At 44.7% G+C, this 16138-nt stretch overlaps 2 protein-coding genes and 1 long non-coding RNA gene across 6 annotated transcripts in view; 1 reads left to right on the plus strand and 2 right to left on the minus strand.

The window, feature by feature from the left end:
- The window catches only part of SAP30BP (SAP30 binding protein), a 31905-nt gene extending 19783 nt beyond the window's left edge, over positions 1-12122 (minus strand). The window contains exons 1-3 of one of the 4 annotated variants that reach the window (XM_039859693.1): positions 11957-12122; positions 10737-10846; positions 8452-8499 (exon numbers count right to left, since the gene is read on the minus strand). In XM_039859693.1, the coding sequence (XP_039715627.1) occupies positions 8452-8499; positions 10737-10846; positions 11957-12062 (264 nt within the window). In that variant the 5' untranslated portion in view covers positions 12063-12122. Of the gene's footprint in view, positions 1-8451; positions 8500-10736; positions 10847-11919 lie in introns of all 4 variants that reach the window. The other 3 variants (XM_039859692.1, XM_039859695.1, XM_039859694.1) reach the window with 3 other exon arrangements.
- Positions 2328-8443, minus strand: LOC120600259 (uncharacterized). The gene is made up of 2 exons (XR_005652154.1): positions 7309-8443; positions 2328-5961 (listed from the first exon to the last, which is right to left on the minus strand). It is a non-coding gene; the product is annotated as an uncharacterized LOC120600259 (long non-coding RNA).
- Positions 12123-12231: 109 nt separating the features above from the next.
- RECQL5 (RecQ like helicase 5) overlaps positions 12232-16138 on the plus strand; it is a 32588-nt gene continuing 28681 nt past the window's right edge. The window contains exons 1-5 of the mRNA XM_039859691.1: positions 12232-12411; positions 12941-13081; positions 13906-14027; positions 15023-15541; positions 16028-16130. Of these exons, the coding sequence (XP_039715625.1) occupies positions 12955-13081; positions 13906-14027; positions 15023-15541; positions 16028-16130 (871 nt within the window). The 5' untranslated portion in view covers positions 12232-12411; positions 12941-12954. The remainder of the gene's footprint in view (positions 12412-12940; positions 13082-13905; positions 14028-15022; positions 15542-16027; positions 16131-16138) is intronic.

Below are 16138 nucleotides of genomic sequence, written 5' to 3' on the forward strand. Positions count from 1 at the left end.
ATGGATCGAAACAGAGACAGGACTTCTGGTTAAGACGGCGTTGGGTCCCAGGACTACTGGCCCCATGGCAGCTCGGCAACGGGCCTCAGCCTTAGGAGATGGGAGTGATTGCTACAGAAATCACGGCTACATGGAAAGAACAACCTCATCATGTAACTAAGTTCGTGGCCCATTACCAGCCTATAGAATATTACGAATACTCCTTAAATAAAGCCTCTAATTATTTTGTGACTTATGTGCTTGTATTGAATTCTATATTTCCTATTAGAAAGCATTAATATTGTTAAATATAAGCACTTAAAAATATTCCAAAACAAACCAAGACAAAAACCCCCGAAAAATACAGAACGAAGGTGGGAAGTGCTGGGTCGCTAAGGATAGGAAGCTTGTTTTCTGCATCATATAGTTTCAAAAAGATAAATCCCAGCTGGGGAAGGAGGCGCCCAGCCACACCTTGGTTAGTAATCTGCGGCATCTGGGCCCCAAGGGAAGGAAATCTGTTGGGGCTTGCAGGCTGCCTGGTGGGCGGGTCGGGCAGGCAGTGGCTCCTCCTTGGCTGTGGACCCATGTAGGGGCGGGGTGGGGCTTCTGGGAGTCTCAGCTTCAGCTGACTTGGAGCAAGTACAGTCAAGAAGGCCCTGATGGCACTGCGGTGGAGCCAAGAGGGGTGTTCAGAGGGAGAACAATGGCTGTTGTTCCCTGCATGAGATCACAACTTCTAGCAATTACGGTGTTTCTCCCAGCAGCGTTCGGTGACAGGTGTAGCCAGGCCTTCTTCGGAAGGTGGCAAGACAAAGGGCCCAGCTTACATTTCTTTCAGTCTGGACGACAAAAGAACTACTTCCACAGACGGCTCCGTCTCTGTCTTTCTGTCTGCTGCTCAGATCAGGTCACCACCAAGACCTACAGACCCCAGCCTGGGGCGAGTCAGTTCTCCCCTGCATAGACACTCCATGTCTGCCATTTCTGCAAGGGCACCCCAAGCCTTGTTAGAGATGAGGCCCGGAGAAGGCCATCTGGCCACTCATCGTGGTGAGAGAAAGGGAAATGCCAGATGGTAGGCAGGCTTGGGCACTTTCAACACTTCAAAGGCCACAGGACAACTTCCAGAGACAAGTTAAGAGTGGATGGCTCCCAAAGCAGCAATGGCCAAGGGTTGTTTCCTTTTCCGGTCCTAGGTGAGTCACGCTGCAATTTTTTTTTTTTTCTTCTTCTCAACAGCACTTAAAGGATCATGGGGTATGGGAGGCAGAACATGGGGCAGGTAGGATAAAACCAAGATGGAGGGGCCAAGCATACATTCTCCCTCCCATACCCTGAACACAGAACTCACTAGAAGCTAACATACATTATTCAAGTCTCACAGTAACCCCATGAGGCAGACATTATTTCTCTTTTACAGACGAGTAGACTCACGCAAAGTACAATGAAGCGGCTTCTTGCCCAGCAGATGACAATACTGGACTTCAAACCCGAGTCTGTCTGACTTCGACACCAGTGATACTGCTTCCCAACTTCTCGCTTGCTCCCTCTCGACTAGAAGGCTAGAAATAATTAACGGTCTCTAGGAAGCCCTTGGTTCAACTGCTGGGGGAACCAATATCAAAGGTCAAGGAGGAAAAATGTCTCTTCAGGAATGACCCTGCAGCAGGTCACAGAGCAAAGCAGGTGTTAAACCCTTGACTTAATGGGGAAATGGCTAAATTTATGACTTTTTAACTATGATGAACAGTGGAAACAGCTCGAGTCCATGGTGCCCCAGTGAGTAATGTCTGAGTAGACTAAACGGAAGGGCTGGTCCTGAAGACTTAATCATGTCAACAGTGGGCGCCACCACCTATCCTTAGCTTAGAGACTTCCTGGGGGCTTACAGAAGAAACACTACTGAATCCTGGCCCCTACCAAGTCCTCCTCCCTTACCAGGTGAATAATCACGTGGACTTGCAATGAGAACTCAACTTTTAAAGAATGAGTTATTTTTTCTGACCCCTGTAAAGAGCACAGCACATTTCCTGCCCATCGCAGACTCTCATTGGACAGAAACTGCCTACACAGCATTTTATTCAATAACTATAAAAATATACGCATAGTTTGCTAATACAATGTACTAATTCTGGATTTTATTCTAGCTAGCTGAAAATACAAGGTCTAAGGAAACTGATGTGAAAAAGTGTGTCGCTAACGTCTGTTATCACTACTAGAACAAACGTTGGTGAGTCTCAGCCTTTTCTTTACCATTCTCCATTTGGAGATATTTAGAAAAATCTTTAAAAATTTTGTTTCTTATAGCAGTTTTATTGACACATAACTCACATACTGCATAATTCTTAAGTGCTTAGTTTTTAATCTTTCATTTGTATCATGCTGTTATAATTACCCAAACTGTAGCAACACTGAAGATGTTTATAATTCAAATGGAAACAAAACTACGTACAAAATATACACCCTGTTATAAGGGCGAACATAAAAAGATGGAAGAATGAAAATGACTACACTGTTAAAATACTGAAATTAGGTGATTTTTTTCCCCTTTTGCAAAATCTTCCATCTTGGTATTATAATAACTGGACGATAAAACATGCACGATATAAAAACAAACCAAACCCTGATATGAAACCACCGGAAAAAGTGCCATATAACCATTTCCGTGTCACAGATCCCTAAGGAAAAGTCCACAGTTAAGCTCTAACAGATAATCTCTGCTGTCCCATGCTGAAAAATAAGTTTCAGTAGAATATTCCACAAGTGAGGATTCTCCAGAAGTTTTGTGAAAACCCCCTAAGGGTGCTCTGAACAGAGAAATGTGCCAATTTCTGCCCCACAGGATGAGGGCATAACATTAGATGCACTTTGGCTAAAAAGGCTCAGCAGTGCTAACAACTGCATCTTAGAACAGCTTCCTAAATCGGGTAAAAATGATATGTGGCCCTAAAGAGTCTCAAACTCACAGAACACACTTAAGACATCGGACTGTGAAAAGTACGTTCACATACATCGCATACCGCTGTCATAGCCACCTGGTGAAGTGAGTACCACAGCCCTGACCTCACAGATGAGCCGGTGAAGGTTCAGCTGTGTGCCTGTGATCCACGGCTGGAGGGAGGCCAGCGCTCAGCCCAGGCCTTCTGACTCCAGGTCTGCCAGACCAGCTCCATGCTGTGAACCCCACATTTCTGCATTATTTTTGGGCCCAAAGAACTTTTTAAATGTTTTCTTTTAACTGGGGTTAAATACGCCTTTTAAAAAATGCTGAAATGATTTTTTTCCCCACCCGACGCCACCTCCTTGACCCAGGGACACTGTTTTGTTTTGCCAGATGTTTGCTCCTTGGGCCAGGAGGATTCTTTCCCGGGGTCAAAGCCTGGACCACAGCACCCCGGGGGAGGCCAGCCCTCCCAGTTTGCTGGCAACTGGCTGCTCCAGCTTTCTCGAGCCAGGTCATCAATGCCCGTGTTTGTTTTCAAAGGAAGGGTGTGTCAGGGACAGTAAGCGAGTGGAAATACCTTCATCCACAGGAACTGTGGGAATGGGGAAAAAAATAAACAAGGAAAACGTTCCAGGGCAACCGAGGTAAAACATGGACAAAGGAGAGTGGTGACAAGGGAAGCTCATGTGCCAAGGGTGAACAGGAAGAGGAAACACTTGAGCCACCAGGCACCCCGTCCCTGCAGTGAGGAGCTGGACCAAGAACTGCCACTTTCCACTGCCACTACTTGTCTTGACTTTCTCTATGACAGCAGTGCCCGTTCTGTTGAGTAATCAGAGCATCTGAGGCAGCTGCTTACTGAAGAGGTTAAGACCAGAAAACTGAAGTTCGAGAAACGGACACGATGGAACAGAGGAGCCAAAGCCTTGTTTTCTGTGGGCTGCTCAGCCACCCCATCCAGCCTCCTCTCCTGAGTTCGGGGCAATCTCAGCAATGCCTAAGCCACCCCAGGCTGATGGATCAGGACCAAAGGCTCCCCAGAGGTGGGTCTGGAGTTATCATTTCTTACTCGAGCACTCACTGGTAACCCCAAACATCAGAGTGATAAAAATTAAGGCAATTCTCAAAGTTTTTGTACTCTGCCCTTGTACTTTCTAAAGTTGACAGATAATGAAGTTAAAGAATACTCAACTTTGGTCATCCAGAATGCCCAAGTCTTGTCCCAGGAAACTCTTTGGGGGTTTAGTCTAATTGCAACCCACAAATTCCTTCTAGGACATTCTTGACAAATGGTTTCCTAAAACTTGTCTGAAAGAGGTCTAGGAACAGCGAGCTCACTACCTCCTGATGTAGCTCGACCCACTTTTGGCCAGATGACAGAAAGTTCATCGTTAGATGAAGGCAAACGCCTTCTGTCGCTCACGTGTGGCTTCCCTGGCTGCCACCTCCCTTCCTTTACCAGACCCTCAAAGAGCAGACAACTCTCAGCTCCTCCTCAGCCTTCTCTCTCCCATTTCCTTAACTTCCCCCACATGACATGGTTTTAAGCTTCCTTGTCTTTAAGATTTCTCTCCTCTGAGTGCGCTCCAGTTTAAATGCAGAATTCAACATTCCAAAATAGGCCGACGGCATGTGTGACCAGCCTGGAAGTGAGCACAGGTGGTACTGGTCACTGTACCTAACGCTACTGAACACAGACGTGCCAGACACTGTTAGGCTAAGTATTCATTTACATTTTACTTGGTGAATCCTCATGAAATAAACGAGGCAGATTTTATGATGCCTATTTTCCAGATGAGAAACGCTGAGGTGAAGGGACTTCCCCGAGGACAGCTGGAATTCAAACCCAGGTCTCTGACTCCATCTTTCACTTGCCTCCATCACTGGGGCGGGGGTGTCTCTCACTCTGGATGCCCTACCGCCTTGACGAGCTCAAGATCCCCTAAGGCTAACAGCTTGACAGACACGTGTAGAGGAGTGAAAGCAGTGAACAGTTATTTAATATTACCAGCCCGCGAGCTTTAATTTGAAGAATGAGGGTTCTGAAAGTTGATCTGTGGACGCTTGGGGGTCTGCAAGGTCAAAATTATTTTCATAATACTCAGATTTGCCTTCTTCACTGTGTTGACATCTAGAGGAGCGATGGTGGGTCAATTGTTGGCCCTTTAGAATCGATCAAGGCAGCGGCACCACATTTTAACAGGAGTCATACGCTCAGTTAAAAAAAAAACAAAACAGACAATTTCACTTACGAATGTCCTTGATCCCAGAGTACAACTTGTTTTTAGCATTTTATATGATGAAGGAGAGGTATGCATAAACCTGGTTACCTCAAGGGAAAGCACATATGGGCCTGTTTGAGTTCTGAGCTCAATTAGCTGCTTTCTTCATGGAACACCATTTTGACTAGAAAGAATGACTGACAAACTATGGTTATTTTGACTTAGGTATCTGGTAGACATTTTTTCAAAAACAAAACCTGTCACTTCAAGGAAAACTCTGATAGTATTGATTGGCAATGATAAAATTAGAATCTGGGAAAATGTGTACTCCCCACTGAAAGCATGACGGCTCCCCAATACTTAATGGCTTATCCGAGAAGATCAATAATGTCACTGACAAACACGATTTTTTTTTGATGTTAAAGAATAAAATGTGTCAACATTGAGGAGGTGTACATAACTCAGTGAACCAACATTTTCCAAATCACTAGTGTCTGATGACGTAGTATCATGTATGGGTAAAAGTCATTCAAAGTGCAAGAGAGACCATGGATTTTAATGAAGCAGAGCATATAAGTTCATCGATAAGTTTGCACATTCCATATTGCAATTAACTAAGCTTTAGTAGACTACCACTTGTTGAGTTCTGATGAAGTATCAAAGAAGAATATCCACAAGCACCTGAAGGGCTATTAAAATACTTCTCTTTCCAGCGACCTATCTTTGTGAAGACAGTTTCTTCCAACACTTCAACCAAAACAACATATTCCAACAGACTGAATGCAGCAATTGAGAACCTGGCTGTCTATTAAGCTAGATGTTAGACGTTAAGGAAACCTGTAAAATGCCAAAACGATGCCTCTCTTTCTACTAACTTTTTTTAGTTTCGGAAATAGTGATTTTTCATAAAAATGTTATTTATGTTAAAATGTAATAGGTTAGCTTAAAATAAAGATTTAAAAATTTTCTCAATTTAACTTCTAAGAAAATAAATACCAACAGATAAAGCCAAAATCAAGAGCTGTTTGGGATCCTAATTTTTAATTGTGTAAAGGAACCAAAATGTTCTGAGAACTGCTGTAGAAAAAATTAAAACAAAACTTAAAGAGCCAAAGTAAGGAGTGCCACCTAGTGGAAAAGACAGTTATGACATCAATCCATTTGCTAACAAAATGACACCTCCTATGAGGTATCCTATTGTTAGAAACTTCATATACTTAAGGCAGAAATATTCAAAACTAGGGTTTAGAATACAAAGATACTGTAAAATGAAACTTATGTGTGCCAGAAAAGTTCTGGAATAGAGAGAGAGTTGAGAGCGGTTTGAGGTGAAGTATGCTATAGGGGAGACAGTCTGATGCTAGTTCAGGAGGGAGAGGAAGTCAGGGCCAGGGCTAAGGAAAGGGGTGCCCAGGGACTCAGGCTGGGGACTGGTCCTAGAGCGTGGAGACGCCATGAGGCCTCATGGTCCTTCTCCCCCGGTGGGCCTCTGCTAGGCCAACTAAGGACAAGAGGACGCCCCTCCAAAAGAACTACATTCACCGAGTTACTCTGAGAGCTGAATTTTGTGTTCTGATTTCTGAGGGCTCCCCAACGGGATCAGAGATTGTTCCAAAAAACTTTCATTACACAATCAGACTTGAAATTCGAATGACTGAATGAAACACAGTAACGCATATCAGTCAAGAGCAAGTAAAATGACACATCTTTCTAACCTTCTTGTGGGACTGAGAAAGGAAAAGCTGAGCACAAAAGACACAACGACAAGCTCCCCAACTCTGTCTGAATCACTGTCTTCCAGAAGGGGCGAGTTACGTGCACATATCCTGCTCCTCAGCCAGCTTCCCCAGGAAGTTCCAGCTTCTGGCAAAGGCTGGTAACTCTACACATAAAGGCTCCAGGTCCCACAAATCCTCCTTTCCTTCCACCACTGAAGGCCCAACACTGGTGTCTCCTCAGGCTTACTTTATGCACAGGCTCCGAGGCCCATACACCCACATAATAAGCCAGAAGATGAATACTAATATTCCAAGTTCAAACAGAGCTGTGACCATCCCTGATCCAGGCCACAGGTCCACCTGCTGCTGGTAACACCTGGATGAGTCCTTGGGTTCCTCACCAGACACAGAAAAGAGCCTGCATTTGCAGTTCCTAGGATACATTTTTTTCTCTCCTATGTGCTGGTGCCAAAACTTTCTTGGTTAAATATTTTCTTCCCTGTATCGTCCACAGCCTTTCATGGGTGTATTTCAGTGGTTTCAAACAGATCTATCCATCACAGGAACAGTTCGCCTTTGGAACATCTCGTGTTGTATTTTCAAATGCACTACTATTTTAGGTTCTAACTGAGTGTAATTTTCCTAAATTCCACCAGGTCGCCTTGAAGGCCTCACCTGGTTTTAAATCAGTTTTTAATCACAAAACGTGGTTCCTATTCCTCAGGCCTAGAATGATGGAATTAGTTTTTCTATTTGCGGGGAGAGGGAAGTCTGTTACTAGAGACTGTTTCCTCAAAAGACACACCTGTACGAATGCCCAGTTCACAGTACAGCAAGCTAGCCAGACAGGAGCGGGTGTCTTAACCATCACCGTGACTGGGTCAGGGAGTGTGACAGGAAACGCTGCTTATTACTCTTGGCTGCTAGTAGGAGGGAACTATAAGAATTGGCTATGTTGTTTCAGAAAAGATCATTCTGCATGGTTTATCTAATAAGAATTGGCTATGTTGTTTCAGAAAAGACCATTCTGCATGGTTTATCCAAGAGTGGGAAGTATAAGAACTGGCTATGTTGTTTTAAAAAAGACCACTCTTCACCGTTTATTCAATTCTGAAAACACAGGATTAGGCTCGGTATCCCCAGCAGCTGGCAGAGGCCTCACTGTCTCACCCTCTCTGGCCCTTCCTTGTATTTAGATGACTGAGAATCCAGAATACACAAGGCAGCCCTTATGGCCTCTCGATTCTAAAAACATTCCCATATCTAACCCACCTGTAGGGGCAGTGACCCCACAAAGCCCACCTGGATACAGAGCCCAGGTGGGTTGCTGTACTCAGCCACGCCTCTCGCCTCTCTAGTCTGGAGATCTGGCACTATCTGCAGGGCTGGCAATCCAAGCTACCTCAAGACTTACGCATTTCAGAGTGGTCTCCAGCTTTCTTTATAAAACTGGTTTCATCCCAGAAAATTTACACACAGTTGCACAGTGTTAATGGGACAGATCTTGACCGGACAGATGAACTGAACCATAATGTTAAAATGCCTCGTTTGCATCCAGCCACCCACCAGAGCCAACACCAAATACCTTTGGGTCATCAGCCTCAGGTTTTTCAGTCTCTGAATCGTCATCTTCCTACAAGACAAAGAATTTAGAGGATTAAGCTTGAAGGAGTGGGCCCAAGTGTCCGCCCACGCATAACTAGGGGTCGGAGGAAATTTACCCAGCCTGGGTCACCCTGCCAAAGACCCCTCCCCTGCCACATGACCCAGAACTGGAGAAAGAGAAGGGGGAAGGAGATGTTCTGAGGGGAAAAAAGAACATTGGCAGCTCAAAGTCATTACTTCAGCAGTGCCACAGTCTGTGTTAATGAAAACACCTAAGATTAAAAATCGTATACATAAAAATGGAGAAAGGCCACAGTATGCTTCAGAAAAGATCGAGACCAGGCCCCACAGTACAAAACAGGCATACTGTCTCCAATGAAATATCAATTATTTAAAACCAGGAACATGACCTTTTTTTCCTTCTTTGCTTCTCATATACACAAACACATCTGACTGACATCGTTCACCGTCAGAGGGCTGTGACCCCCACGCAACTACACCCCAGCACTTCAAGACCCAGTAGCATCTGCACCAGTATGAAGAGCAGGAAAATAGGTGTCAAATGACCAGGGCAAGTAACCCGGGAAAGGCATGACTAAAGGGCAATGCCTAGGCTTTCCTGGGTCCCAGCTGAGTGGGCCCTGCCTCCATCCAAGTTCTCAGACAACTGCCATTGACCCAATCTATCAAGCCTTGTTTCTTATCCAAATGGCCTGCCTGACACAAAGCACCACGTGGGCAAGGCACTCTCCAAAGCGTGCACTGGCATCACGAGAGCTAGCGCACCATTCCACTAAATGCCAATGAAGTTCAAAGATCAGCTCCCTTATTAGGTAGCTATATCCACGTCTGTCCCACTACCCAGAACACCCCAATGCACAGGAGCCTTTAACTAACGCCCAGGAAAAAATTAAGTTTCATTTAAAACTGCTTTTCTTAGTCGAGCTACACTTTTTAACTCCAAGATTAAACAGCACTCCAAATGTTAATGTAAACACCACCTGAGAGACTTGAACAAACTATACCAAAGGCTTTGAGCTTTAACTGTCCTGTAAGGTGTCAGTGAGCCAAATGTTTTAAATGCAATCTCCAGAATCTCCTTAAAATGAACCCATTCATGCCAAATATCAGAGATGTAGCTCGGCCAAAAACAATCACATTCTAAAATTGGGATTGGAGAGGATTTTACTAAAATATGAAATAAAGCTTAAATATAAAAATTCTAAGCAAAGCAAATGTGGAATAACACTTCGAAAACACACATCATGCATATTTATTAAAGAAAATAGTTATGAATGTTAAGCCAGTATGTATGCACTTAAGAAAATTCAGGAAAAGAAAATGTGCTAAGTTTTTCTAACCAATTTCAGTCAATTCTGAATTATTAGTATAATGGTGGGGCTAAGGGCATAAAAATATCTTTTAAAAGAGCAAAAAATGCAAAGCATGGTTTTGTTGAATTTGGAAAGCACTTTAATGGTAATATTTAAATATCGATGCCTAACCAAGTTTTCAGACAGATAGTAAAGTACGATTAAAGTGTTTCAATTAAAGCTGCTGCTAAATATCCAGATTCAACTTTGTATGTCTTTGTGCTAAGCATGAATCCTTGTTTTTCTCCAAACTTTTAGATTTTGGCTCATGATGCTCAGGGGATAGTGTATTATTTAAATTTTTTCTGGTTAAGACACAAATTCTATTTTCTTTGTTAGCCAACACATATTAAACTTCAGGTACGATTTGTGACCAAGGGCACTGTGATAGAAAGTGCCAAGTAAAATATTGAGAAAGAAGAATTAAATCACACACACACAATAATAATTTTCCTATCTAATCTTTTAAATAAACTGAAAAATTTGAATGAGCCCCAACCAAGATTAAAAATAATACAGATTCGATTGCAGATACATATGATATACCAATTAGGATGAATAAATTCCTACAAAAGGAATAAATTATCTAAATAGGGAAAACCAACATAAAGCACCCACTGATAGCTGGGTTAAATAAAACAGTCTATCATCTTTCTCTTAAAATTTCAATTCAAAGGTTAATACAAAATGTTCTAGGTGAAAACGAATCTGATTTTCAAACAGAACTGCTGATATCCAACCCAGTTTCCTTAACCGACACCAAAGTGTCATGTTGAAGTGGGGAAGGAATGAAATAGGCATGAAATGTAACGATGTTGGGACAGTTCAGAAAGTTTCTGCCAAATAAAATGTTGCTTTGAGCAGCTCTGGATTTGGGAACAAATTTACTTACCGACTGTTTGCTGTTCTCATCCTCCTCTCCTTCATAACCATCTTCATCACCCCCGAGGCGAGAAATATCTTCCTCTCCATAGTCTTCAGATACCAATCCACCTTTCTCTTCTTAAATAGAAGGAAAAAAATAAAACTGAATGAATGAGAAAAAATGTAAAAAAAACTTTCAGTGATTTGGGTGGCCAGAATTATATCCGAAGATAGAAAAGGGACCTAAATCGAAGTGACCTTAGGCCCTGGATTCGGCACCTTTCTTCATGTCTATAGTTTATCACTGGCACCAGTGAACCCATTTTCTCACGTCACCCTCATTTTTGTGAGTGCTCCCCTAGGAACAGGACCTTGAACAAGGGGCACTCCAAGGGGTTCCCAATTACACCTACTTGAGAAACAATCTTTTGTACGTTTAAAACAAAACAAACAACAACGAAATCCCCCGAACAATACAAATTACTGGGTAACCACCAAAGAACCTCCTGACTGGCAGAGACCACAAAAAAATGAGTAGCTAACCTAGTCCAACTCTGCCTCCTTTTCCAGATGAGGAAACCAAGACCCAGATATATTTGGTAACTTACTTCCTCTCTATGCCCCCAAACAAATCTGTTCCCTCTTCCTAACATGGTGATTCTCGACCTGAGTAGGGCAACAAAATCACTGAGGGGTTTTAACAACTCACAAAGGAACGGCATCAACGAAGAGCCTCGGAGAGCTCATGCATGCCCAGATCCCACCCCAGATCTACAGAATTAGACTCTCGCTGTGGAGACCAGATATATTTCTTTAAGCTCCAAGATGCGTCTAGGGCATGTTAGTAAGTTAAAAGTTATAAATGTAGTAAGATACAACCTTTATCACGCTCCACGTACGTTTTACTCATCGCTCTCTTTCATCGAACAAGCCCGGAGAGCATAGGTAGCGGTTCAGTAGCCTCTGATCCTCTCCACCCTTCGTTCATCCCTCTGCCCAGCGAGACGCTGGGCACGGAGACTTTGAGTAAGTTTCCGCATAATAATCGAATCGACGAAAAGAGATGGTCCATTCTTACCACAGAGCGTCTAATGCTCGGACTCGCCCGGGACCCCAAGCTCTCTTCGGGGCTCTGGGGCCGAATACTTGGGGAACAATGACCATCTCTTTCCCTCCCGCCCTGCAAGAGGAGCAGCATTCCGAGGAGACACCTGCTTCTCCCCTTCCAGCTCCCTTCTCGGGCCTCACCAGCCGCGCTGCCTGCCGTTTCGACTCCGGCCTCGCCGTCAGACTCGGGTTCTGAATCTTCCGCGTAAACCGCCAGAGAGGACAGAACATTCTTCTTCCCCGCCATCTTATTCCTACTGCCCGGGCGTTGCTCACTCGGATGACTCTAAAAGACGGACTTCCGAGCGGAAAGCCGACTTCAGATCCCAGCAGACCTCGCGCTCGTTCCAGGCCGGGAACCAATCAGAACGGCCGTTTCTGGGCCTGTCCCCGCCCCTCGTGCTAGCCTTGGCGCAACGTCATCACTGCGCGACGGATACGAAGCTGTGTGGGTTTTTCCTGACAGGGCATGCCCAGCGTTTTGGCTTCTCAGAGTTGGTGGCGCCTTACCGGGGTCTTCGAGTAGTTCCCGAGCCAGCAGTCGTCAACTGCCCACCAAGAGTCCTTCGCTCCTGGGCGGCCCACAGCCGGCTCTGATATCTTGGGGGTGAAGAGAGAGAAACTTTGGTTGAGGGAGAAAAGAGCGGATTTGGGGCTCAGAGGAGAAGGGAAGAGCTCTTCTCTGGGAGCTGGAAGGAGTTGGGGTACTGGGCGGGGGGAAGAATGATTGTCATGGCTATGCTTATAGAAGGAGCAGAAAGTGGATCTTAAAAAACCAATTCCACCTTCTCCAAACTGTTCCGAAGACATTTGTGTTTCTTTTCGTGATCTGATTTTTCGCTCTGTGCTATATACCGTGGCCTGGGATAGTACAGTGTTTGTATTTTCACCGACATAAAAGTGGAGATGTTAATTACCTAGGAATGTATTGCTTGAGGCCGTTCACTTGGAACTATATTACTTAAAATTCACCTGGAGCTATATTACTTGAAAATAATATTATTGCTTAAGTGTAATAAAGCAAATTATACTCATAGAGAAAAAATAAGCAATTATTTAAAAAGTGGAATAGAGGGTTCTTGTCGTAGCCATATGCTCATAACCTTTGCCTTAACCTTTGGCCACCTTCTGTCGCTAAGATGAGCACCCACCATTCCTTTCCTTTTGACCGTGAGCATCGTGTCCAGAGCACGTTGAAGAAGGTCTTCGGGTTTGACTCTTTTAAGACACCTTTACAGGAGAGTGCAACCATGGCTGTAGTGAAAGGTAACATTGCCAAACCACCTGTGTTTACATTTTTTGCAGACTCTACCATAGCAGTGCTGTAGAACACCCTTCTTCTGACTCTTCCTACTTCCCTACCCTTGGTCCGTAATTGGTTGGGGAAATCTTGTAGGCTTATCACCCGAAACTTGCAGTTTTATTGACAGAACCACCCAGCGGTTCTCTTTCTTACATTTCATAGCCAGAGCTCAGATTGTCTTTGAAAACAATTCATAGATTCCCATTCTTGTTCTTTTGTGTGGGGGTGGCAGTCATAGACTAACCCAGTCACTGACCTAGGTAATCCCTTTGTTAAAGATTGAGTAGCCTAGGTCCCAAATAGGGAAGGAAGGATTAATAATAATATAAATCTGAGATACATTGACAAACAGAGGTTGCCAAGAAGGGAGCAGCAGTGTAATATTAATTACATTGTAACATTCATAAACAAAAGATCTCTAAGTGATGTCGCTTCCATGTCTACACAGATGTTCCCATTTGTCGAGAAGTATTCGGCTTTCACGGCTGTTTAGTCCGATTATCCATATCCCAACAGACTCAGCCTTCTAAACCTTATAGTTGTTTTTGCATTTCTGGCAATGGTCTGTGCACATTTCCAAATCTCCCTGGATCCCTTTTCGTAGAAAGGCTGGAAGGGGAATTAAGATTATATTGAGACACCCCTCCCCCTGACCCCCCACCGTCCGCCATGTGCCAGACACTCTGCTAGGGGCTTTTCCTACATTCTCATTTAATTTTCAACAGCCTTGATGAAGGAAAGAGGTAAAAGGCAGGAAGCATTGAGATGTTGTCTTGTATTTTTGCAGGCGACAAGGATGTCTTCGTGTGCATGCCCACAGGGGCAGGAAAATCCCTCTGCTATCAGCTTCCTGCTCTGTTGACCAAAGGCATCACTGTCGTAGTCTCTCCTCTCATTGCTTTGATTCAGGTGAGGCTTAGGGGGATGAAGATGGTGGCCCACAAGGTTGAGGGAAAGGTGGTTTATAGCAGGAAATTTCACTTCTGCTTTCTTTGGTCTTTTGCCTCTTATTTTCATTGATTCACTTATTTTCCTCTCTATATTGGGTTTCTGAATTGCCCAAACCTGGGCTTTCCCACTAGTACATAGCACTCTATGGGTTATGCATGAGTTTTTTTGTATTTTGAAGGCCTGGGGTTTTTTACCTTTGTTACTTTTTGTCCAGAGGATTATGGAACTGTATCTGTATACACATGCACGCTTACTCCCATAGGTACACATATGCCCTCTTGACGGGGTAGAAGATGCAGATGCATAGAGAGCTAAATCGATTTGGGGAATCTCTGCTGTCCTGATTTCTTCTGGCAAAAGTGCAGCTATGACACAAGGAAAATGAGATGAGAGACTGATTGGGGTAGTGTTAACATCTGCTCTGCACTTCTGACTATATTTAAGGCCTGCAGATGGGCTGATAGAGTCAAAAATGAGGAAGCTTAGCCACATAGTTAAGAGCTGTCAGCCATGAAGAAAGAGAGAAGCAGGAAAGAACAATGGCAGTGCTCAGTGAGTGTTCACTAGATCTTAGGCTTTGTGCTAAGTGTTCTACGTGCATTAATTTTACCTTTGAGATGTAAATTTTAATTCTTACGACACTTCTATTAGGTAGTTACTATTTTTATAGTAGAGAGAGAGAAAGAGAATGAGAAAATTGAAAGGTTAAGGTTAAGAACCGGCCGAAGAGCATGTAGCAATTAGGTGAGCCGGGATTAATCCAGATCTGTCTGGCTCTCAAGCCTTCCTCTCAACCACTTCACCTTCAGTACTTCTTATGTGCAAAGAGAAGACACACTGGAGGGTGGGAGGATGCTTTATGACTAGGCAGTACCCCAGCAGTCACAATGACTGTCTGAGATCCTGAGGGCCACTTATCATCCCATCTGTGGCCTCTCTTCCTCTGCCCTCAGGACCAAGTGGACCACTTGCTGGCCTTGAAGGTCCAAGTGAGTTCCCTGAACTCGAAGCTCTCGGCCCAGGAGAAGAAGGAGCTGCTCTCTGACTTGGAGCAAGAAAAGCCCTGGACCAAACTCCTGTATATCACCCCGGAGATGGCAGCTGCAGCCTCCTTCCAGCCCACCCTGAACTCCCTTGTGTCCCGCCGCTTGCTCTCCTACCTGGTTGTGGATGAAGCTCATTGTGTTTCCCAGTGGGGGCACGACTTCCGTCCTGACTACTTGCGTCTGGGTGCCCTGCGTTCCCGCCTGGCACATGCTCCTTGTGTGGCTCTGACTGCCACCGCCACCCCGCAGGTCCAGGAGGATGTGTTTGCTGCTCTGCACCTCAAGCAACCAGTTGCTGCCTTCAAGACTCCCTGCTTCCGGGCCAACCTCTTCTACGATGTACAGTTCAAAGAACTGCTCTTTGATCCCTACGGGAACCTGCGGGACTTCTGCATTAAGGCTCTTGGACAGAAGGCTGATAAACGGGTGAGGGCACTGAGGTTGGGGACCAAGGTGCATCTGGAGCACTGGGGTACTCTCTGTAGCACAGAGATGGATATTGGTTTTCTAAGACCTTTGCTTTTCATAGCTTTAGGCAAAACTGGCCATAGCTTCTTAAAGCACAGAGAGTCATCCCTTTGGCTTCCTGGCATTGTTCCCCTCATTGGGGTTCCCTTGTCCTGGAATCCTTCTGTGGAAGTCAAGCAGCCGGCCCCTCTGACAGTGGCCTTTGCAGACCTATCCAAGGTTTGAGGGGAGGAAGCAGAAGAGTTAGGTTGGATTTTGAGCTGCTTTGGTCCTGCTTTGTTAGAAAGTGGCAGAGCCCTGCTGGGCGGACTGCCTCAGAAGAGACTGTGAGGCTGATGAAGAGTGTGCGGAGCTGCTTTTAAAGCAGGCCGCAGTATGACAGGCTGACTGTTTTGTGTTTCTCAGTACTTATTTCCTTCCTGTTGTTCCCTTCTTCCCATTCAGTTGTCTGGCTGCGGCATTGTCTACTGCAGGACCAGAGAGGCTTGTGAACAGCTGGCGATAGAGCTCAGTTACAGGGGAGTGAATGCCAAGGCTTACCATGCAGGTAAGGGC

Source organism: Pteropus medius, unplaced genomic scaffold (assembly GCF_902729225.1).
Source record: "Pteropus medius unplaced genomic scaffold, Ma_sr-lr_union100, whole genome shotgun sequence".
NCBI classification, from domain to species: Eukaryota; Metazoa; Chordata; class Mammalia; order Chiroptera; family Pteropodidae; genus Pteropus; species Pteropus medius.